The sequence below is a fragment of the Nematostella vectensis genome, chromosome 3 (genome assembly GCF_932526225.1).
Source record: "Nematostella vectensis chromosome 3, jaNemVect1.1, whole genome shotgun sequence".
NCBI classification, from domain to species: domain Eukaryota; kingdom Metazoa; phylum Cnidaria; class Anthozoa; order Actiniaria; family Edwardsiidae; genus Nematostella; species Nematostella vectensis.
Window position 1 is genome coordinate 6268908 of NC_064036.1, and position 22899 is coordinate 6291806.

Below are 22899 nucleotides of genomic sequence, written 5' to 3' on the forward strand. Positions count from 1 at the left end.
ATTGGGAATTCTCAAAGCGAAAATATGTCTATGTTTGTCGTTCATATCCGGGACTTTGAGACAAAAAGATTACATAATTCTCTAGTCGCTATGGTAACGTTGGAATTTCGCTTTACTGCGCATGCGTATTGCCAAAATATAACCCGAGATCGAGGCTGATTAATTGGAGTTGATAACATAACGTGATTTCGGTCACATTTTACTTCGAGTTCGGGAAATTTTCAAGTCGTATTCCTTCAAATTGCAGAAATAACCAGTATGTTCCAAGGTTTTCGACAATTCGAAGAGGATCCTTTCTTCAGGTGAGGCAGATATGATTTCTTTCGCCTCGTTTTGTTGCCTGATGCAGACGTGTTTCGTCGACCCATCGATTGGTGTAAACTGAACGTCGATAGTTTTTTTTTAGCTTTCTTCTCAAGGAGTAAACATTTTTTAAAGGTCAGCGGCCGGTTGCACAAAGTTCGGTTAAGTCTTATCTACTTGTTAAATCCTTATCCAGCGGTTAAAACTTATCCTAGTGGCGTGATTTGGTTGCACAAAGCCCGAATAAAAATTACGCAGTGGCTATTTGTACGGATCCGTATCCCGACTTCAATCTTCTATTCGTACGGAAGTTTTAGTTTTTTCCTTTTTTCTTCGATTTGAAATGCAACTAAGAATTCTTATTGCCATAGATATGCTAAGGAGTATCGAGAGATTCAATAAAGCATTAAAATATGGGCTCAGTTATTTCCCGCACGTTCGATATGGGCCGAAAGGTACTGGGGGAGAACGTACGTCAGTAAAAATGTAAACAAACCTTCAGTAGTTTTCTTTCTGCGTTTTGTCTCCTTTACCCGCTTTTTTCTGATATAGCAAGTCGAAAGAACATTGTAGAAATGTTGACTATCTCTTTGATCCACGGATTCATCACCACTGAAGAATTTTGCCTATTATACGAGGCAAATAGCTCCAAGATTTCGCCACTCAAGTTACAAGCGATTCTCCAAGACTGAAATCTTTGCCATACAACGAGTCAAGAAGAATGACATAGAACGCTTGGCTGATGCTTTGGGAATGCCAGATGTTTTTGTTTGTAGTCAGCATACAAAGGCAGATCGAATCTTAGGTCTTTGCATGATTCTGAAGAGATATGCCTATCCATGCAGATACAGTGATGTTATTCAACGGTTTGGCCAGGCAATACCTGAGCTTACAATGATCACCAACAATGATTGGATATATTGCCACCATCACCACCAAGTAACTTGCTGAAATGCTTACGCAGACACAGTGCCTAATCAGGTCTCCCCTTTGAAGAACTGTTTTTGGTTTATAGATGTTATAGATGGTACAGTTAGACCCATTTCAAGACCAGGTGATAACCAAAAATTGGTGTACTGCACAATGGACACAAGAGGGTTCATGCCCTTTAATTTCAGCCTGTTACATTACCTAATGGACTGATTGCTTATTTGTTTGGACCTGTCGGTAAGTGATGTTGAGAATATCTTGCTTTTACTTTCAATGGGGAATCTATTTGGGTGAGGCTTTTCGAAGATATGATACAGTTGTGGCATTTGGTCATATAGCAGGATTAAACATTATGACTTCTCGTACTTGTCAACCTGGTTTCCTGGTTTCCTGGTGTTGTCATTCTTACAAGAAAGCATTCTCATTTATGCAGTAATTTTATTTATTTTTTTTTTTGCAGAGGGAAGAGCACATGATGCAGGCATGTTGAGAGATTCTGGATTGCTCCAAGAACTAGAGACGGATGCATTTAGTCCAACTCGTGAAGCAAAGTGCCTTTATGGAGATCCTGCCTATCCGCATCGCATCCACTTGCAGGGTCCATTTAGAGAGCCTCTCTTAAATCCTGCCATGGAAGAATCCAACAAATCCATGAGCTTTGTTCACTGCCCTGTTGAGTGGGTCTTTGGAGATGTAATCAATTCTTCCAAATTTCTTGGTTTTAAAATAGATATTAAACAGGCCATCCGCTCTAAATTATCAATCACATCCTCAAAGAAACTTCCAATAAACACACTGTTTTTAATATTTTGAAATATTTTTCGCGTTTTCCGTTAAAAATCATCGGATATTGTTATGCAATCGACCGGAAGTTAACTGGTGACAATGCGGCTTTAAGCCCAGTCGCTAGGCATTATGTTGTAGAGGGCAATTCTTAGGAATGCCTTGACATGTCTCTATGCAAACACAACTGAAGTACATTTAGGCTTACAGCCACCTACTCTTAAAGAATATTTTTTTTAAAACTACAGTACATGGGATGCAATGTTCAAAAGTAATTCATAATGACTTTTAAATTATTTATTGATATGAAAATATCCTGTCAAACTACATTAGAAATTTACTCTTCTAATGAAAGAAAGAATTCCCAGTGGGAAATAAATCCTTAGATCAAAATGATGAAACACTATTTATTTTTGAGAAGCTTTTTATAAATACTCTGTATGGTATAAAAAGTACAAAATGTGTCTTGAATTTATTATTTACTATTATTTATTTACACATTTGTTTTACCTTTTTCTAGTAGAGCCATTTACATTTTGAAGTTGTTCTCTTGTTGTGTAGCCATCATGTTCTGTATTTACAGGAATTGTTGTTGTTGCTTTGGCATATCTCTGTGCAGCTGTGCTTCTTGCTGTTGGTATTGCAGCTGCTGGCCCTGTTGGACAACCAACATCTGTATAAGATGATCGTGGTGCTTTTGTCCTGCCTCCTCCATCTCTGCAAGGCGGGTCGCTTCCGCTTCTGCCCTCTCTCTGATAAGCTTTACCATTTCACTCCCATTAGAGCAAGGTCTTTTGGTTTTTTGCCTCCTTATCGTCTTCCTGCTCTCTTTTCCTGGTGGCACCAAGGGCCTTCAACCTAACATCTTTTGCTGCTGCTTCTTCTTTTTTCTATTTTTTTCTTTTTCATTTGCATACAGAGTGATCTTCTTACTTTTTTTTATTCAAGCAGTTGATCCAGCTCTGTCATCTGGAGATTAATACCACTTGCGCCATTTTCTTATAGTTCATTATCAAAAGACTCAAGTGCTCTTTAGCTCCCCTGAATGTCAGCTTAGAGAACTGTTGTGATGAATACTGAAGTTGTATCTTTTGTACCAGTGTCTGCCATGCCTGGATAGATGGATAATAAATATTCATTGTCATAAAAGTAATATGAAATATTCATAAGGGTAATATGGCTCTCAAAGATCCCCCCTATCCTGATTAAAACCACTATAAGTTTGCTCTACATTTCAAAGCTCAAGGGAATTATTCTTAATACCTGAATATGTGCTGCCAACCTTTCTTTGTGCTGGTACGGCTCAGGAAAAATGAACTTCCTTACAAAGGATGACATCGTTTGCCATGTCTCACTCCATTTTAGAGAGCTAAGGATGCAGAGGGCGAGGCTGAAAGCAATATTAGATCATTGTTGGCAAGACTTTTATTACCAATATCTAGTAGTATCTGGAAAGATATATTTGTTTGTTTGTTTTATGTTACTTTTAATGCATATTAGTGTGTTTACACTGAATTAAAGTTAATTGAAAGACAAAAACAGTTGTGTGACAGTATTGGAGAACAAGAACTGGCGAACAAGTCCAGTCAATCCCAAGTGTTTGCCAATTCTCTGAGGTAGTGGGGAATAAATGTGCTTTGAGGAATATCATACCTTAATGTTGAGTCAACTTGCTGAAGAAAATTAGTAAAAAAGCGGAAGATTTTCTTGTGTAATCCAACAATGCAAAAACATGTGAACTATGTCTTTGCCAGTGGTCTCCTCAATGCCGTACATGGTATCCCATATCAACAGGTGGTGTGTGCGCTTCTTCCATTTCCGGTCAACGTGCGGGACTCTATGTATTTGGTGCTTAAAGTTCCCATTATCGAGCAGCATTTCTAACAATGAGAACTATGTTCTAGGGATCACCGTGAACGCATGAGGAGTAACTTTGGAGGATTTGACAGATTCTTTGCTTCTGACCCTTTTGCACTGGAAGAGCCAAGAGACAGACATGATAGGGGTGGTGGCATTGATGCAAGGGATCGTGGAAGGGAGGTTGTTCCAAGAGACGTGTTTGGAGGAATGTTTGGTCACATGAACTCTATGTTCAGCAACATGGACAAGCATTTTGTAAGTTCTTGTTTTAGTTACTTAATAATGACTTTAATAGTTTAAAAAAACGAGTTCATGAACGTTTTTATAACAAATTATTTACATTTGTTTGATGTATCTTTTAGGGGGTAAATTTATCCCTAACCACGCCCACTTTAGTATCTTTTAGGGTTGTTTTAAAAAAATCCCAACAATGATCCCCAGCCGTTTGAGTATTGGAGTACCCCCCCGGGCCTCCTTTCTGCACTTCATGAAAGAGATATGTATTCCAGTGGGAGTTGCACTTCCATATCTTATTAATAACAACGAGACGAAATAATACACTATGCAATTTAGTTTTCCTACTTCCCTATATTTTGCTCATTGTATTTGCCTCAATTGTAGGAGAGAGCAGCCAATGATCCAAACTCCTTCACCTACTCCCAGTCCTCTGTGATGACATACTCTAATGATGGGTGTGGAGACCCTAAGGTGTTCCAAGCACACACCTCAACCAAAAGGGCTCCTGGAGGGGTGAGTCATTGAAGGCTTCCACCAGGGAGGCATATAACCTGTGATCCTGGAGGGGTAAGTGATTGAAGGCTTCCACCAGGGAGGCATATAACCTGTGATCCTGGAGGGGTGAGTGATTGAAGGCTTCCACCAGGGAGGCATATAACCTGTGATCCTGGAGGGGTAAGTGATTGAAGGCTTCCACCATGGAGGCATATAACCTGTGATCCTGGAGGGGTGAGTGATTGAAGGCTTCCACCAGGGAGGCATATAACCTGTGATCCTGGAGGGGTGAGTGATTGAAGGCTTCCACCAGGGACGCATATAACCTGTGATCCTGGAGGGGTGAGTGATTGAAGGCTTCCACCAGGGACGCATATAACCTGTGACCCTGGAGGGGTGAGTGATTGAAGGCTTCCACCAGGGACGCATATAACCTGTGATCCTGGAGGGGTGAGTGATTGAAGGCTTCCACCAGGGACGCATATAACCTGTGATCCTGGAGGGGTAAGTGATTGAAGGCTTCCACCAGGGAGGCATATAACCTGTGATCCTGGAGGGGTAAGTGATTGAAGGCTTCCACCAGGGAGGCATATAACCTGTGATCCTGGAGGGGTGAGTGATTGAAGGCTTCCACCAGGGACGCATATAACCTGTGATCCTGGAGGGGTAAGTGATTGAAGGCTTCCACCAGGGACGCATATAACCTGTGATCCTGGAGGGGTGAGTGATTGAAGGCTTCCACCAGGGACGCATATAACCTGTGATCCTGGAGGGGTGAGTGATTGAAGGCTTCCACCAGGGACGCATATAACCTGTGACCCTGGAGGGGTGAGTGATTGAAGGCTTCCACCAGGGACGCATATAACCTGTGATCCTGGAGGGGTGAGTGATTGAAGGCTTCCACCAGGGACGCATATAACCTGTGATCCTGGAGGGGTAAGTGATTGAAGGCTTCCACCAGGGACGCATATAACCTGTGATCCTGGAGGGGTAAGTGATTGAAGGCTTCCACCAGGGAGGCATATAACCTGTGATCCTGGAGGGGTGAGTGATTGAAGGCTTCCACCAGGGACGCATATAACCTGTGATCCTGGAGGGGTAAGTGATTGAAGGCTTCCACCAGGGACGCATATAACCTGTGATCCTGGAGGGGTGAGTGATTGAAGGCTTCCACCAGGGACGCATATAACCTGTGATCCTGGAGGGGTGAGTGATTGAAGGCTTCCACCAGGGACGCATATAACCTGTGATCATGGAGGGGTGAGTGATTGAAGGCTTCCACCAGGGACGCATATAACCTGTGATCCTGGAGGGGTAAGTGATTGAAGGCTTCCACCAGGGAGGCATATAACCTGTGATCCTGGAGGGGTGAGTGATTGAAGGCTTCCACCAGGGACGCATATAACCTGTGATCATGGAGGGGTGAGTGATTGAGGGCTTCCACCAGGGAGGCATATAACCTGTGATCCTGGAGGGGTGAGTGATTGAAGGCTTCCACCAGGGAGGCATATAACCTGTGATCCTGGAGGGGTGAGTGGTTGAAGGCTTCCACCAGGGACGCATATAACCTGTGATCATAGAGGGGTGAGTGATTGAAGGCTTCCACCAGGGAGGCATATAACCTGTGATCCTGGAGGGGTGAGTGATTGAAGGCTTCCATCAGGGAGGCATATAACCTGTGATCCTGGAGGGGTGAGTGATTGAAGGCTTCCACCAGGGAGGCATATAACCTGTGATCCTGGAGGGGTAAGGCTTCCACCAGGGAGGCATATAACCTGTGATCCTGGAGGGGTGAGTGATTGAAGGCTTCCACCAGGGAGGCATATAACCTGTGATCCTGGAGGGGTGAGTGATTGAAGGCTTCCACCAGGGAGGCATATAACCTTTCAATGTTATACCAGAGCTAAAAGGGTTTTGAGGGGGGAATTGCCTCTACAATTTGTGTTTGGATTGCATGTTTTGGTATGTTACAGTAGGTAAAAGTATGTGCATGTAGTTGACCCCATATCATTTGGCCCCAGATAAAAGAAACTAAAAAGGCTTTGAAGGACTCAGAGAGTGGGCTGGAACGAATGGCTATTGGACATCACATTGGTACAGTATAAACTTGTTTAATGTTTTAGATTGAAATTATCCATTTTTCCACAAAAAACCTAAAATGATATACAGTATACAGTATTATTTACAAAGTATATATGATCCAGGTGACCGTGGCCGTGTGGTGGAACGTTCTCTGAACAGAAGAACAAATGAAGAAGAGAGAAAGCAAGATTTTATTAATATGGATGAGAGTAAGTTAATGCCACCATGGAATTTTGTTCCTCATTACCCCTTGAAGTCTTCATTAGATGCATGGCTTACATATTGTCACCACTCATTTAACATAATTACTCCTACAGATGATGCACCATCATTTGATAACGAGTGGAATCATAGGACCCGCACTGCCATGCATTCTTTGGGTGATGTCCGTAAAGATACACGCAGGGCTCTTGAAGGTATGTTAAGCGGAGCATTAATTAATTTCTTGTGGCATAAACTCATCAGAATCTCATGCTCATATTCTGAAGCATCAAGGCACATTTTTATAGTTACAATAATTTGATACACCTATTCGAGTCTCTAAACTGGTGCAGGATTGTTCAACAGGATTGTACAGCCTATAGAATGGATTTACCAGGACTTTGTTGTGTGGTAGTAACTAGTGGCAGTGCTTGCTAGCAAAACATACACGGGGGCACTTGATGTGGACGCTTGCCCTGGTAAACCATAGTGCCAATAAAATTGGAAGAAATTTTACAATACTTGGCATTTGCTATCATCTGATTTTCGTGTACCCAAAAGAGGGCTTCCATGTTGATGCCCTGCTGAAACTGAATGTGATGCAATCTAGCTAATGGCCTTTGTTGTCCATGTTGTGTAGTCGAGGGGAACTTTTGTGAACTAAGGGAGAATACAGTAGAGTAAACTTAATAATTTAGGTTATGAAAATATGATTATTGCTGTTGTCACTTCCTGAAAAGACGTGGGTCGTAAAAAAAAGGCTGTCGAAGAATGTGTCCACTAGATCTTTCTGTAATTTAAAGCCCTTTTTTTTGTTTCTTTTTGTCCTTTTGGAGGACATTAAACTCTCAAAACATGTTAAAATAAAAGGTGAAAATAACACTTATTAATTGACAGAGAACAACTTCAGTGACTTCGAAATTGTTTTTGTTAGTCGGACACCATGTTTGACGTGATGAACTTGGAACTGATGCGTACCATTTGATTGGCCAGAACTATTCCTCACTTCGGTCTAATCCGCTTTGTTGGAAAGCGCTATTAGGCTATCCTGAATCTACAAAAAAAGATGTCAGTCTTAGGCAGACCTTGATGCTTTATCTGCAGAACCAAGAAAGCGCCATGATCGCGGAAGAGGCAGGCTGGAAAACCGCGAAGAAAGAGGTCACCACCGAGCTTTTGCACCAGACCACGCCGAGCCTGACAACTACCGAGGACGTGGCGACGAGTACCGAAGACGTGACGAAGATTACCGAGGGTATCGCGAAGACAGACGAGAGCATGGCGAAGATTACCGAGGGCGTGGCCGAGAAAAGGCACGGGACCATGAGCGGAAAGTACGTGTGAACAGTCGCCCGACGAACAAGCACCAGCCGCGGGGTAGCCTGGACTAGGATATTTGCGCTCAGACAAACAGAACTTTGCAGAGTCTAATTAGAAAAGTAGAATTATTTAACTTGGTGCTTCATCTTTCCTCGAGCAACCAGTTTTCTCGTGTGTCAGTCTTGGAGTGTGCATAAATTCGTTTTATTATAGGCAATGCTCTTGCTGTATACGAGCTCTGTGAGTTTCACACTTCAAGCATTTGCGTGCTGTCTATGTATTGTTGATTCAGAGACTTCTTTTATAAGAATTTTGTAATATGGAGAGAAAGGTCAAAACAATCAGAGTGTGTAACCACTTCTTTTTGATGTGACTGAGTAAGCTATATTGTGAGATTTTAGTCAGGCGTCTGGCAAAATAAAGATACTGTTATAGTGCCATGCATTGTTCTTGCTGCACCGTTCAGTTACAAAATCACAGAAAAGGGTGTCATTGCTTTTTTATTTTGAGGGGAGAGGTTACTATGGCGCATCCGTCCTCCCCTTCTTAGCGCTAACTATTATGAAAATGGCATGTTTTCATTTATTTTTTTATTTTGAGTCCTAGATATTTACTGAATATGTTTATTTCTAGTTTATTAATAGCTTCGTGCTTTAGTATTTAGCATTATGTAGACTGGCGCCAACCAACACATTGGTTGGATATATTTTCTTATATATAGTGTCATAGTACTAGTAGTAGAATCCGAGAATAGCTGAGATGATTCCTATTATTCTACCCATCATTTCCCTCGCGTCCTCTACAAACTTTCCATTATATGTACTCTCCTTCTGAAACACTACGCGGATCTCCTTACGTAGCTGCTTGAGAAGCTGTTGCACATGCGCAAAGCAGGGTATCTCCGCTGACTCCAGTCTGAACACTGCCTGGTTGAACTCACTACTACTCTCGTTCAGATGCGGTGTGATCATCATATCGCAGCCGTCTCTAGCCGAGCGAAGAACCGGCACGCCACTGTGCCCTCTGTCCGTCTCGTGAAGTACACGGATCCAGTCGTTTACGTAATTGAGCATAAGTTTAAGGTCGTCTCGTTGTTTTCTTAAAGGATCGAGTCTCTTCTCAAGATTTGTGACGATTTTCTGTAGCCCTTCTTTCTTGGTCTCGATCATTTTCATAGACATGTGCTTGCTAGCTTCAAGGCCCCCACCGGTTGCTCCGATAACCCGGTAACACGGGGAAGGTATAACTAGTTCAGCGGTAGCCATTTCAGGTCTGCAACAAAAATGAGACTTGTTTTATACAGTTCGTGCTTTGGAATAGCAACTAGTCCGATTTTGAGCCATAGGGCCCGTGAAATATAGTGCCCAGGCCCCACCCCAAAAGCAGGCCAAGAACCGGGGAATGCTGAAAATCACGCTACCCTTCTTATTCAGATATTCATTGAATAAAAAATAAATGAAACTCTAAGAGACACTACGAGCCCATTATATTACAATAGAATCCAAGAGAAAACATTTCGACCTTTGACATTCTGTCATTTCAGCAACCAGCCCCCCCCTCCCCTCATAAAAAAGTCAACCCTTGTATTGCAAAGTTCATGCCTTGGTGTTCAAGAATAGACTGCTAAATGCTTTTGAAGCTTTTGACAACCCTTCATACGTAATGCGTTCAAATCGGCGAACACGTCAAGCTAAAAATCAAAGGCAAAGATCCTTAAAGAATGCTGTTAGAAAATATAACAAGATGGTTGATCGTGAATTATGGCACCAGTCTTTTAAAGATCAGCTGCCAGGGAGTTGCGAATAAAGTGCTTGTCTACCGCTTGAATTCGTATTCTAAATATTCGTAGGTTCGCTTTTTATGTCATCAAAAGTTAGACATGTTATCGCTATAAAATCCAGGATATGACCAAGCTTACCGAGTATGGCGTAGATATGGTTCGAGTCGAACGACAGCAACACCCAGCCGAGTAGTAATATAGCAACACGGTCTGCTCTGTTAGTTGCGCGCCAAGCGAATAATTTATTCATGCACCGTACTTCCTTTTGTTGTCATCTTATTCCCATTTATGGGAATCCCTCTTCTCTTATTAGAAGGCTTTTATGATTAACATCAACTGTCTTATGCGAAAGGATTTTTCTTGGCCGCTCTCTCCGATTAACAAAAGAGCTCGCCCATAAAAATAGCGCATTTGTGAGATATGGTGGGAGATGAGAACACACACATAAAAGAAGCAAATCTTATTGCGTACGATAGGAGAACGTTTATTTCATACACCTGTCCTCGATAAGCATCTCAGTGGCGCGTTAGAATCGCACCTATTGTTAATATTCTGACTATGGACTTCAATATACGCAGTTATTTCCGAGGAAAATGTAGATGGGAAGAAATAGGGAGTAATGTATGCTTCGCTTCAGCACGTATGTCTGAGCAAGTATGTTCATACTATAGGGTAGGGAGAAGAATAAAAAGTGGCCATATATGAAGAGGTTTTGTATATTTACAATGATTTTGTCTATTATAATAGCATGGTGCCATGGCTGTTGTTAAAATATCCAGGATGTCTATGTCTATAGCGTGCTCCAATTAGAATACATACAATTTGCATGCTAATGTAGTATTTGCTAACCAAGTCTGTCTGTGTCTATAATCAAGGAGTGCCGAAAAGTTCGCGCGCCCCGGGAAAGACGAACAGCTGATTGGAGCCGCCAAGCCACGCGCAAGTCCGCCATTTTAAACTCTGCCTTCCTAGCAAGCAACTAGCGGTCTTGTCTATATTTTATCTGCGATTACAGCCTTACATTGGACTATAAGGTACGCAGAGTTACATTCTGTCGCTAGTACAGCATCGGTAACTATCAAGGTTCTGAAATTCACTATATGTATGTATAATTTTACTGTATATTGTTTGTGCAGTATATTTAAGGGTTTCGCGTTTTTTTTGCCTTTTTTGGCACTCGATTTTTCAAAAGTCTTTCCGAAACTGTTTGACCAAGAATTAAGACCTTTTTCAGCGAATGCGACATTTTATCGTGGAAAATTTACAGAAAAGGAGAAAAATGGGAAAGTGTTGTCATTTTATTTTATAGCGATATATGCTTATCAAGCTTACTCAGACTTTTCTTTAATTGTAAAAATAGCCAAATAGCAAAGCCTGCTTTTAGTGGGTATATGAGTCGCCCAATAATTTATAATATAAATCAACTTACTTAAAATATGCTAATACTCACCTCCATGAGAAGAAATATTTTGTCTATATTACGTTATCAAGAACGCCTTACTTACCAAACATTTAGTAACCACCGCAACAACATGAGCGAAAAACGCACAGACAACAAGAAAAGATAAACCACGCACTCTACAGCACTCGGAGAGCGCTATTAAAAGCTAGTGGACTTGTTTTTCCCTTTATGAAATATTAATGATGTGTAATTTTATATATTTTTGGTTTTGTAGGAAAAGTGTCTAGAGTTAATTCTAAGCAAACTATAAAGAAACGCGATAGGCGGAGTAGTGACAAATGGTTGCAAACAGTAAAATGTGATTGATTTTTCTTACATTTTTTTAAAATTAATATGAATACTAAGTAATCAGTCAGTTTCCCATTTACTGATAAAAAAGATTATATCACCAGTTGTAATATGCAAACATTGATTTCCGAAAAGCAAAGATACATGACTTACAAAGAAAAATAAGAGAAAGAAGCTGTGTTTTTTAAGTATGCCGTTTCATGCCTAAATTGTTTTCAAACCCCTTTTCTCTGGGCTGCATATATTCTTTAGAATTTTATAAAATGAATTATGGGATCAAAACAATCTAATCAAGATTGCGATAAATACAAAAACCACTCACTAGCTCACAATCATCCACTTCTCTTTTCTCAACAGTCAACACTGGTCATGGACGCACCGGTTTACATGAACGGACTAAACAGCTTCAATGATAAGAAATTCTCCCTGAAGAGAGTGCACGACAAAAAAGAGGAGCTAAACAATCAGATGAAACAGCTGGACGCGCTTGAAAATTCCCTCTTACAGCAGCGCAAGGATCTTGAGTACATGGACGAGACTATCAAAGGATGGTCGACTAGTTTTGATAAGATGCCTCGTAATAACCAAGGAGTTCCTTACGTTCGCAACGTGAAGGAAATCTGCACTGGGATTAACAGGCTGTTGAATGACATTCACGGAGATTTTTACTTTAGAATGCAAAACTTAGTAACTGCAGATGTGCCATGTTTTCAACAGGTGTATGAGGGCCTGGAAACACTGAAGAAACACATCACGAAGATTCTACACGACGAGAATGCGTACAAGGCTACCTTCATCGAGGAGATTCGACAGCTTTTAGGAAAGATACGAGGGGTTACAGCTACCATGCTAGAGGTTTACTTCACCGACAAATAAACTGAACTTCAAGTGAAAAGAAATAAAATAATGTAGAAGAATTGAGATTTTCTTATCATTAAGAAAAGTATTATTTATTTATATTTATGATAAAACACAGGATAAAACAATCAGCCATATCAAGCTCAAGAGGATTCTGTTCTTATAATTGAAAAACAAACAATAAACGCCAAACAAATTCGTTATATGTAAGATTGTCACATGACACAATTTTATGAAGACAGTAAACGGATATTGTCTCATGTATGTGAAATAAAAAAGAGAAAATAAGTTTTTTTCTTTATTACCATCATTAAAGCCAAATCTTAAGTGTTACCCCAGTGTTTTCAATTACCCAACCCTTGCTTCCTTTTGAAAATGCAATAATAAAGGTATGTTGATACTGATTGCTCTACAATTCTACATGCCCTACACACATCCAGCAAATGCAGTTGATAATCTTATGAACAGAGTATAAGATATGAAAACTCAGGATGAACCACATTAACACAGTTGGACCGCGAAAAAATAATTGTTGTGTAATTGAGCCCTTTGAAACCACCATTACTTTTGGATAATGGCTTTTTCCTTGTGAATTATTTTTTGATTAATTATGAAGCGTGTTGTACTTCTACAATGTAACTCTGGTTAGTGCAAACTGGTGCTTTCAAAATCCCTTAAAAATAAAAATTTAAATGCCAAATACTGTAGAAAATGAATAGGACTTAGTCATTCATTTTGCTTTCACGTTGTATGGTTTGTTTTCAATTAAGGGACAAAACCTTATTCATCCTATATATTACGATCTCTGCATTTCGCATCTCGCACAGTGCTAGCACCCCTTACCAATTCCCATCAAACCGTAGGACATTGTGCCAAGCATATTATATGTCTTAAATGCGCAGTATGCAAATGTTTGCGTCATTTGCATCGTACGGTATGTTTCTATATAACTAGCACTTTCCAAGTGTATAATAAAATTAATGCTAAAATCCACTCTTTGAAACATCTAAAAATGCATATTATTCTATGGTAACTTGTTCAATCTTCTCTTCGTTAAAAACTACTGGCAAAAATAGATAACTTTATCAAGTATACTTTTTTTAGCAATGGAAAACATAAGTTAAGAGAATAATAAAATCAAATGGATCTTCTTATTATCAAAACAGGTTATCTCTGTTTTTAAATGTGGTACTACTAATGTCTTTTGGATTTCTGCTAAAGCGATCCTATGCAAATATTGACAGCTAACTCCAAAAAGGGCGAGGAAACTACCAGAAAGGGAAAAACCATTATTATCGTCATTGCAATAAGAGCTCTACAAATATAATTTAGCATGAATATTTTACTTCAACACGTAACACCACTATCATTTCAAGACACTAGAATTATAAACAAAAAATATGTCTGAATAAGTCACGCCAAACTAAAGACGCCAATTTTATGCGCAAGCTTAGAAGCCAGCTGCATGGTATAATAGTCATTCAAAACCACGTTATTAGGATGAGCCAATCGCATGCGAGAATTTCCCTCACATCGCTTTCCCTTCACAACAAGGCGAAAATAGCAGCAAGGCAAGACAGAAAATCGCTGGCTCTCCGCTTATTTGGAATTTTTAAAGAAAATTGACACGGATTGAGGTAATACCTTTGCCATCTCTATAGAGAAAGTTGCCTTTCTGTAAACACGACCCTACCGGGAAGCACTGTGAGATGTGACGGTTTTAGCTTTCTCGTCTTCTTGATTTTAATACACATCGAGTTATGTCTGAAAAAAAAAACCCTCTTTTTCGTGTATCTTTTGCATTCTGAAAATAAGATTGACTGAGAGTAGTGACGTACAACTAATTCTAATACATTCTTGAATTCGAAGCTTATAATTTTTCATTTCGTTTTGAAATACATTCATGTCCATGAGGTACAGTATTTTGCTTTTCAGAAAGAAGGCATATTACTTTGTTGACAATCCTGTGTGTACACCCTGATGGAGTGTAGTTGAGCTAGGCGTACATCTGTTATAATACTTAATTCTTTTTTCAATTCTCCCATTGACTTCAACCTATCTCCTTTATTTTGAGATTTGAATTAATTACACGCGCTAATTCTCACTTGATCGGGAAAAGCAACGCCCTTTAAAAATCTTGGTTACATTATGAAATAAAATCGATTTTTATTGCATTTTTCAGAACTGAATGTTGAGCTTTTTTATTCATTGTTCGTTATTCATTTGTGGAAATTTTAATAGATATAGAGTCTAGATTTATTTTTTCCATTAATGTTGCTATTGTCAAAATTTAAAAAATTCAGGTTAATTTAAGGAGCTGAAAATATAGACAACATTGTATTCCGACTGATTTTTTTCATCGATTGTTTCTATTTCAGTATATTGTGATTATTGTATCAACGATCAGCGAATATCATATACTTCTAGAAATCCATCATGACGGCCGTGGAAACTAGAGCAATGCCCGAACTGGTGTCCAAGACAGACAAGCTGTCAATCAAATGCATCAACAGCAACACCAGCCAAGTAAAGAGGCGCATCAAAGATTTAGACAAGCTGTACGTAACTATGCAGCAACAGCAGGAAGATGTCCAGTACTTACTGGACTTAGTATTGAAATGGGATGAGGACTTCAAGAAGGTGGTCCGCTTTAGCCAGGGGGTACCCCACATGAGAAGAGTAAAAGAGATTTGTCTGGACATCAAGACTTCAATGTTTCCAAATGGCGACTTTGCTACCACCCTCAAAATCCTGGAAAAAGAGGAGATTCCAGGAATAAGTCGCGTTGTTGGATTGTTCGAGCATCTGAAGTCGCTGTTGGACGAGAAGGCGCCAAATGCTAAATTCAATGAAGAGATTAGACAAAGTGTTGGAGAAATAATAGGAACCCTGTATACAATACTTAACTTTTTCTATGACCAATAATTTCCAAGGCCAAGGTTTATCCATCGCATGAATGCTCTTTGGTTGTCATAAAAATCACACAAAATAGCTTGAAAAGAAAAGAAGCTGTATCAAAAATATTATTTTCTGCCAATTTAAATGCTCAAAAAGGGAAGAAGCATGTCTTTCTGTGTGTTGTCAGATATAATTAAAATACGCATAACAGTTCAAAATGCCTCATCAAATTTCTTGAACAGCACTCATCCGCCGTTTTTCCTCCTAGAAAAAGAAATGCCTGAAGTATGCAGTCCAGTCCGTTTTCCTGCGAAGCTAGCTAAATTTAGAAGCTGGGTTTAATTAAAACAAAGGAAGTAAAAGCCAGAAATACGTGTTGTGAAAGTGCAGACGACTCCACAGGGTACCCGCCATGATGTCCACAAAAACTGATCGCTTAGTAATACCATATTTAAAATCAATAAAAGGATAAAAATATAGTACATGGCTACCGCAAAAGGGTGAAGTGCATCTTATTTGATTTGATTCTTTGTTTATTATCCCCCTTCCTCAAAATGTGCCGGCGTGCGCGCTATTTGGTAATTTTAGCGGGAAAGTTTCCCGCCATTTACCGTGGAGCACGCGTGCGCTATTTATGACCATTTTTCTTGCAATTTTTTTTTCTCCTCGATCAAAGTTCTCACTCAATTTGTTTCAGGGCAATTTTATAAGATAAACGATTTTGCCGAAGTAGAAAGCACTTCTAAACGGCTGTATTTTGAAGCTTTGGTTATAACAATGCAGTCCGTAGAATATGAAAAACGGGAATCATATCAATATCCTGTAGATATTGAGAATCTTCTCAAAAGGGCCGGTAAGACAAGAAACACCTGTATGCCTTAAATTCATGGCTGAGCCTTTATTTTTCTAGTGTATCAGAATAATCCTGCTTCTGTTTTAGAACTTGAAAACTTTGAACAAGTAAAACTCATCGAAACAGAAGCACAAAAGTTGCAAGGTAAAAAAATCTCTGTCTATGTTTGTTTCGCTTTTTTTAACATAAGCTTAGATCACTTTTGAATGCGTTTTTCCTGGCAGAGATTAAACAAACGCTAGAGGAAAGAACAAAAACTACTGTACAACTTGAGGCATCTACAACTAAACTAGACCACAAGGCAAAAGAACTGCACAAACTCTTCAGGCAAAACGAAGAAATTATTTCAAGGTAACTTACTATTAAGTATTATTGAATATGAAGATAGTTCAGAGCAATTCTTGATTGACCAATGTTTTTTTTATGGATAATTTGTAGTTTAAAAAAGAATAACACACTTTTGAACGAACATGAAGAAAGTTTACAACTGAAATGTGACGAGAAAAGTTGCAACCTTCACACTTTACAGTAAGTACAATAGCCCTTTTTGGGTTACTTCTAGATATTTGCAATATTTCTATCGTCTCTACTGCCTGTCTTTTGATTTCCCGTGATATTTGATTGTAACACGAGAAGTTAAAAAAGCAGGGCCAGGTCTTCTAGGTCTTCCCATCAGCTCTTAGGCCAAATCCCCCCTTCCCTCTGGGAGTAAAGGTCTAACTACAGCTTTAGATACAGATTTCGTGCTTAAAAGTGTTAGTGCTTGCAAAAAAGATGGCCATGCTCACATGCTTGCCAATATTTCTGTAAAGCAAAACTTATTTCTTTTTTTTTTCACCCTTGAAACTGGTGTAAGAAATGTCTCAGGGCCCCTACAGTATCAACACACACCAAAGGGAATTAGCAGTTTATAGAATATTTAGTCCTTAGGGGCAGAATGTTTTTCCTCAGTAATATGGCTGTTTTGTTTTTCTTCATATTACTTTTATCCCTCTTTTTTGTATGAGCCTTTTACTATAAAATATATGTGCACATTTTAAAAATTATTATTTTTTGATCAAATTTTGTCTGCTTGATATTTTTTTGGGTATTTTCACATCCCACAACCCAAATAATTTGCCTATAAGTGATTTATAGACACACACACTTGTTTTCTGCTTATTCCATGCATAACCGACTCCACTGTATGGGCGGAGTAAAAAAAAACTGAGTTTTTTTTTTGCTAGTAGTTATGTTAACAGTGTTTTCATGTATATTTTTGTAGAGCAGAACACAATGCTGTGGTGGAACACTACCAGTCAACATGGCAGAACTACAAGGCCCACTATGAGAGATCAAATGTTGCTGCACAGTTAGTTGGTACAAGGGATGATGTGATAAAGAGAGAAAAAGAAGGTATCTCTTTTTACCATTTTAGCACATTTCAACTTATTGACCCCTTAAGCTGGCTTTTCTGGCCATGAGAAGTACCCACAAGCAAAGAAGAAAAACAAAAACAGATAAATGCAAAATAAGCACAGCAAGAGCAGGATACTAAGACATCAGTCTTTGGGACAATAAAGGTCTTGAAGATATGCATCCAACAAAGGTGATGGACTATTGTACAGCCAAATAAGAGGGGGTTTTTTTTAGAAAAAAATCAAATTAAACAAGGAAAGAACAGCAAAATACCCCTCACAACAAAATACTCAAAATACCATATATAAGGAAAGGAGATCAGCAAACAAAGCTCATGTCTTAAATGTATACCTTTTTTCTTAACCTCCAAGGTTTATTCCATGGCATCAAAACTCACATTAAACATTTTTACAGGGTTCTACAACTAATGACAGATATCTTGTCATCATTACAACCATTAGCACAGTTTTAAACCTTTACACTATGCTCCTATGATATCTGAGGGTACTGTGTTTCAATTTTATGTTTAAGAAATTAAAAATAGGTGGGTTCCAGGGATATACAGGGGTTTCTAATTATCTAAACTAAACTAAACTAAAATATCTTCCACCCCTACTTATCAATCTCCACCACCTACACTGAAACTTAATAAATATGTCTTTTAAATTCAACTCCTGCCTTACTTTTGTCAAAAACGCCCCCCCCCCCCCCCCCCCCGATAATAAACGAACTCTCCCTAAACAGTAACAGCTAGTCTTTGAGCTCGATAAGAATTGTTTTCTTGGCCAGTTAAGGACATGGAAAAACAGCTGAAGCAGCTAGAATTCAGGATAAAACAAGCAACAGAAAGAAAATCCAGTATAGAAGGTAGGGGAAACAATATAACACCCCATTAGTGAAGCTCCTTACAGCTATAGAAACTAATATTTGGTGTTTTATTATCTCTGTCCTTGTTTCATCTTCCTCATCTTTTTATAAAGGGCATATCTTTTAAATCCAGTGAAATCTCCATATATAAAAAAACATCAGTTGAATTGTTATAGATGGATATAAGTGTCTACTTCGAAGAGTCTGCTGAATGATGGCTCCAATTGCTTTAACAATTGTTTCTTTTCTCATTAAGAGGTTGCCAAGGATTATGAAGGTCATGGAGACCGTCCTGCAGTGTCAGCTATTGTGAATCTGTATCCTTAAGACATTGACCCCTCAACCGGCCTGTACCGGCTTTAAGAAGTACCCACAACCCTAAAAGTTCATAAATGCAAAGTAAACACAACAAGATGAAGATACTCAGGCATCAGTTTAAGGGATAAATGGCCTTGAAGATATGCATCCAACCAAGGTTATAGCAACTACTCTTAAGCCAAATAATAACACAGGTTCTTTGACAAATTTTAAATCGAGCGAGGAAAGAAAAGCAGAATCACCCCTCTTAACAAACTCTCAAAATATCACACAAGGGAGAGAGATCAGCAAACACAGCTCAAGGAACAAATAGATACCTTTATTCTGATCCTTCAGGTTCATTTCCTTGGCCTCAAAACACAGTGTCCACTCCTTGAAGGATAGTGAAACCACTTGGATGCCATTACGGATTGCAAAGCATTCTGGAAGATCCGGGGAAAAATCATAAGGGGAGGGCCAGTTAACATGCCGCTCCCCCATGTCAGATGGTTTTTTTTATAAGTCTTTTCACCTCAAAGCCAAACAAATCAATTTCAGGTCATACAGGCCCAGAATAGCAGAGTAAACAATTTTGGGATTAATTTGGTTTCAGAAAAATAAGCATTAGGAGAGCTATGGAAAATTATGTTCTTATTCAGGCAAAGCCAAACAAGAAAAAAATCACCATGAATCCACCTTTGCTTGCAAATATTCATAAGCACAGCACTCAATTATGCCCCAATAGATTTTATAATGTCCTAGGACACTCTCCCAATATGACCATAGCTGTATTTTTGATGAAAAATACAAGCAACCATCAACTTGTGCTCGCATCGGCACAATGACGAGGGATTAAAAGTGGGGACCGCAAAGCACTGTTGGAAAGCTAGGATACCGCTGACTAGGTGCAGCGTTGTTTGACTTTGACAGGCTGTATTCAGCTAAAAAATAGCCAGGAGTCAATGGGTTAAATATGTATTCCAATATAAGTCTCGTATTGTTTCTTTTGCGGCTATATAACATAAAACAACGACATGGGCAATTCCTTGATTTCAATTTTAGTGCTAAGCTATTCAGAGGTATACAAGCAAACTCAAAACAAATAGAAGCTTATCATTCCCAAACGGAGCAGATCAAATGTAAAATCAAACAGGCCAAGGATAAAGGTAATTTTCTGAGCTTTTTTTTTTAGTTTAATAATTGTATAATAATTGTTCCTCACCGAAACCACCCTTTACCAATTGATATAATATATTTGTTCGGATTATATCTATTTCGTATAGCTTGTAAGCTCCAAGAGGGACAAAACAAGAACTCCAGTACTTGCCCTTCTGTGAGTCCAGAAATTCAAGCAAGTGAACGAGATAACCAAAATAATGCAGCTAGCGATATTGCGAGCAAAGCTCACGATGGGGCGGGAAACTTGGCTGGGCTGGTACCATTCCCTGGCGTTCAAGCTCTGAAAATGGTCTCGCTACCTTGCTCCACTAGACCACCCGAAGAACAACAGCAGTCTCAAAACCAGTTGGCGAGCATTAGCTTATTCAACCAAGCTTACAGTAAACTGAGCGTGAGTTCACATCAGTTTTCCAATGTCGAGATGGGAAAGTCAAGACCTGCAATAATGACAACTGCATCCATCAAACAACCTGCTGGTTCTTTCAATCTACTTCCTCTTACAAGTAATGAAAGCTGTGAGAAGTCACTGTCTGGACCTACAATCAGGAACCTACAAACGATGATTTTGCCCAAGTCGCCACTGGCCTCATTAGAGGTGCCTAAAGCAGCAAGCAAACCGTCAAATACTCAACAGGTCGTTAAGACTGCAAAAAATTTTACCGAGTCGTTCACTAGTCCGACAAATGGCAAAGTTTCTAATAATGGTTTTGGAAATATGGAGGCTGATAAGACCTCGCAAGTTTACAGCGCCAGTAATGCCATGATTTATCTTCAGAGCAAATTACCAGCTGAAAGGCAACCCTTGACGCAAGCAACCCGAGGCATAGTTCAAGAGGGCACGGGTCAGCACAGCGACTGGAAAGGTGAGATGAAGCAAATTTTGGCTAAAGGCCGTAGGTGACCAATCTAGGGCGCATTGCTCTTAAGCCATATCTTCATTATATGTCGATACCCCTCGGCAATCTTTTCTCTAGTCTTAAATTTCAAATTATTTCTTTGTTGCAGATGAAACAACAAAAGTAAACGACCATTCTGATCCAAAGCCCAATCCTCGTACACCAGGAAAAGAAAGTACACTTGACTTTAACGACTTTGAGAGACTTAAGGAAATCAAGCAGTCACCTGGAGAGGGTTTCTTTTTTGAACCAAGACGAATGTTTGAGACAGATGATGACCAGGTTACAAGAATGTTTATTTTAATATAAATCATAGATTTCATTGTTCTAGTTTTTTATAATTGCTTTACACACATCTAATAAAAGTACAACGTTTTGCTTTAGAAAAAAAAACAAGACAACGAGAGGAGCGTGGCGGATGGTACAAACTTTTTCCAGTCTATGTTTTTCGTCGATAGTGCAGTGGAGCAGAAAAGAGAGGTAACAAGCGGAGAATGCTAATCTAACGACTTTATGACGCCGGCTTTTTGAAATACGGGTTACAGAGAGCGTACGGGTTACAGAGAGCGACCTTTAAGGTCTCGGTAAAGGTAAACGACGTGTCCGCGCCGCAATTTTCACTACATGTACAAACTATATATCAAATAAAAGATAAAAGATTGAATTATCTCCTGCAAGTATTATTTTTGCAATAGCTAATCCATTTTTAAGTTTTGAGGCCTGAAACTCAAAAGTACGTAGTTTACTCTAGAGCGCAATGCACCTTCGCGTTATTGCGCATGCACTTGCACGTAATTGCATCTCAATGACAGATAGATGATCTACCAAAGTGTGTGAGGACTTTTTGTTGTTTGACACTGTCAACAAAATATCACAAATCAAAGATGGAACTCTCATTTCTGGCGAAATGTGGACACGAAAAGTTCTATAAATGCGATCTTCAGTCGAAAATCGAAAATTCCTCACACTCTTTATGACATGGCATAATTATCTATCAGATCCCGAAAATTTGAAGGCGATATCTTAAAACCCGCTAGAAAAGTAAAAGATTTGGCGTGAATTCACGGTCAACAGGTCATGGGAAACAGCAAAGGCCCATTTTAGCCGTCTAAGAATGCGATTTATGGAATTTTATTTGCAAAAATAAACTATTGATACAGGTTTTGCACAAACGATAAAAACAAACAGTGGTGTCAAATTTACCTTTACCAAGACCTTAAAACCTTGAACACCAAAAATGTGTTTCTAAACGTTTTTCTGTCACTTTTAGGTACAAAATGACATTTGCTCAATGTTTGGGATGCCCCCATCTAGCGATGTACAAAAAGGCGGTGAGTCCAACAATGAAAACGCTTTGGTTAAAATCGCTACGAAAAGTGGGCCATGGTCCAATGCACCGATTTTAATCAAATTTCACTTATTTCACAATAGGACGTTCCTATTCTAATATACAATTATACTTGTTATATCCCGGTATATTCGGGCTTAACTGAGGCAGATAAGGCAGATAAGCCCATGACGTTTTCCACCCACAGCAACTAAAAAGGTGCGGCCGATATACTTCTAGTAATGGCGTTTGATTCTTTTCCTTTTTTCATACAGTCTCTTCAAGTAATGGCATCTTCATGAATCAAAGGGACGTCCCGTCCTCTCCGGGCTTCTCTTTTTTAACAGAATCTGATGAAACTAAATCAGCTGAAAAATCCCCGAGCTTCACTCTCGATTTTGGAAACTCATCACCAAGCGGTTCGCCAGGAGGAACATTTAGCTTTTTTTGAGATAGGGTTTCGGTATTGAGCGATTTTGAGCTATATTGGCGATTTTCGATTACTACTGTTTAAAATTTGTGATATACTTACCAGGCCCGTACCCAGGATTTTTCTTGGGGGGGGGGGGGGGGGGGGAGGCGACA

At 39.4% G+C, this 22899-nt stretch overlaps 4 protein-coding genes across 4 annotated transcripts; 3 read left to right on the top strand and 1 right to left on the bottom strand.

The window, feature by feature from the left end:
• The first annotated feature begins 143 nt into the window (after window positions 1-143).
• LOC5506522 (myeloid leukemia factor 1) lies at window positions 144-8649 on the top strand. The gene is made up of 7 exons (XM_001627181.3): window positions 144-302; window positions 3921-4131; window positions 4498-4626; window positions 6630-6702; window positions 6813-6899; window positions 7008-7106; window positions 7996-8649. Exons 1-7 carry the CDS (start codon window positions 259-261, stop codon window positions 8280-8282), a joined length of 930 nt encoding a protein of 309 aa, XP_001627231.3. The 5' UTR covers window positions 144-258; the 3' UTR covers window positions 8283-8649.
• A 137-nt stretch (window positions 8650-8786) lies between these two features.
• On the bottom strand, window positions 8787-10279 carry LOC5506517. The gene is made up of 2 exons (XM_001627155.3): window positions 10130-10279; window positions 8787-9483 (listed from the first exon to the last, which is right to left on the bottom strand). The coding sequence occupies exon 2, from the start codon at window positions 9474-9476 to the stop codon at window positions 8943-8945; it is 534 nt and encodes a 177-aa protein (XP_001627205.1). The 5' UTR covers window positions 9477-9483; window positions 10130-10279; the 3' UTR covers window positions 8787-8942.
• A 251-nt stretch (window positions 10280-10530) lies between these two features.
• LOC116614173 lies at window positions 10531-12932 on the top strand. The gene is made up of 3 exons (XM_032374876.2): window positions 10531-10645; window positions 10867-11025; window positions 12099-12932. Exon 3 carries the CDS (start codon window positions 12111-12113, stop codon window positions 12615-12617), a length of 507 nt encoding a protein of 168 aa, XP_032230767.1. The 5' UTR covers window positions 10531-10645; window positions 10867-11025; window positions 12099-12110; the 3' UTR covers window positions 12618-12932.
• Window positions 12933-16112: 3180 nt separating this feature from the next.
• LOC5506521 lies at window positions 16113-22835 on the top strand. Its single transcript, XM_032374872.2, has 13 exons — window positions 16113-16350; window positions 16438-16494; window positions 16575-16701; window positions 16789-16878; window positions 17615-17745; window positions 18538-18615; window positions 18872-18932; window positions 19975-20078; window positions 20196-20954; window positions 21097-21269; window positions 21372-21467; window positions 22258-22318; window positions 22590-22835. Exons 1-13 carry the CDS (start codon window positions 16275-16277, stop codon window positions 22763-22765), a joined length of 1989 nt encoding a protein of 662 aa, XP_032230763.2. The 5' UTR covers window positions 16113-16274; the 3' UTR covers window positions 22766-22835.
• The last annotated feature ends 64 nt before the right edge of the window (window positions 22836-22899 follow it).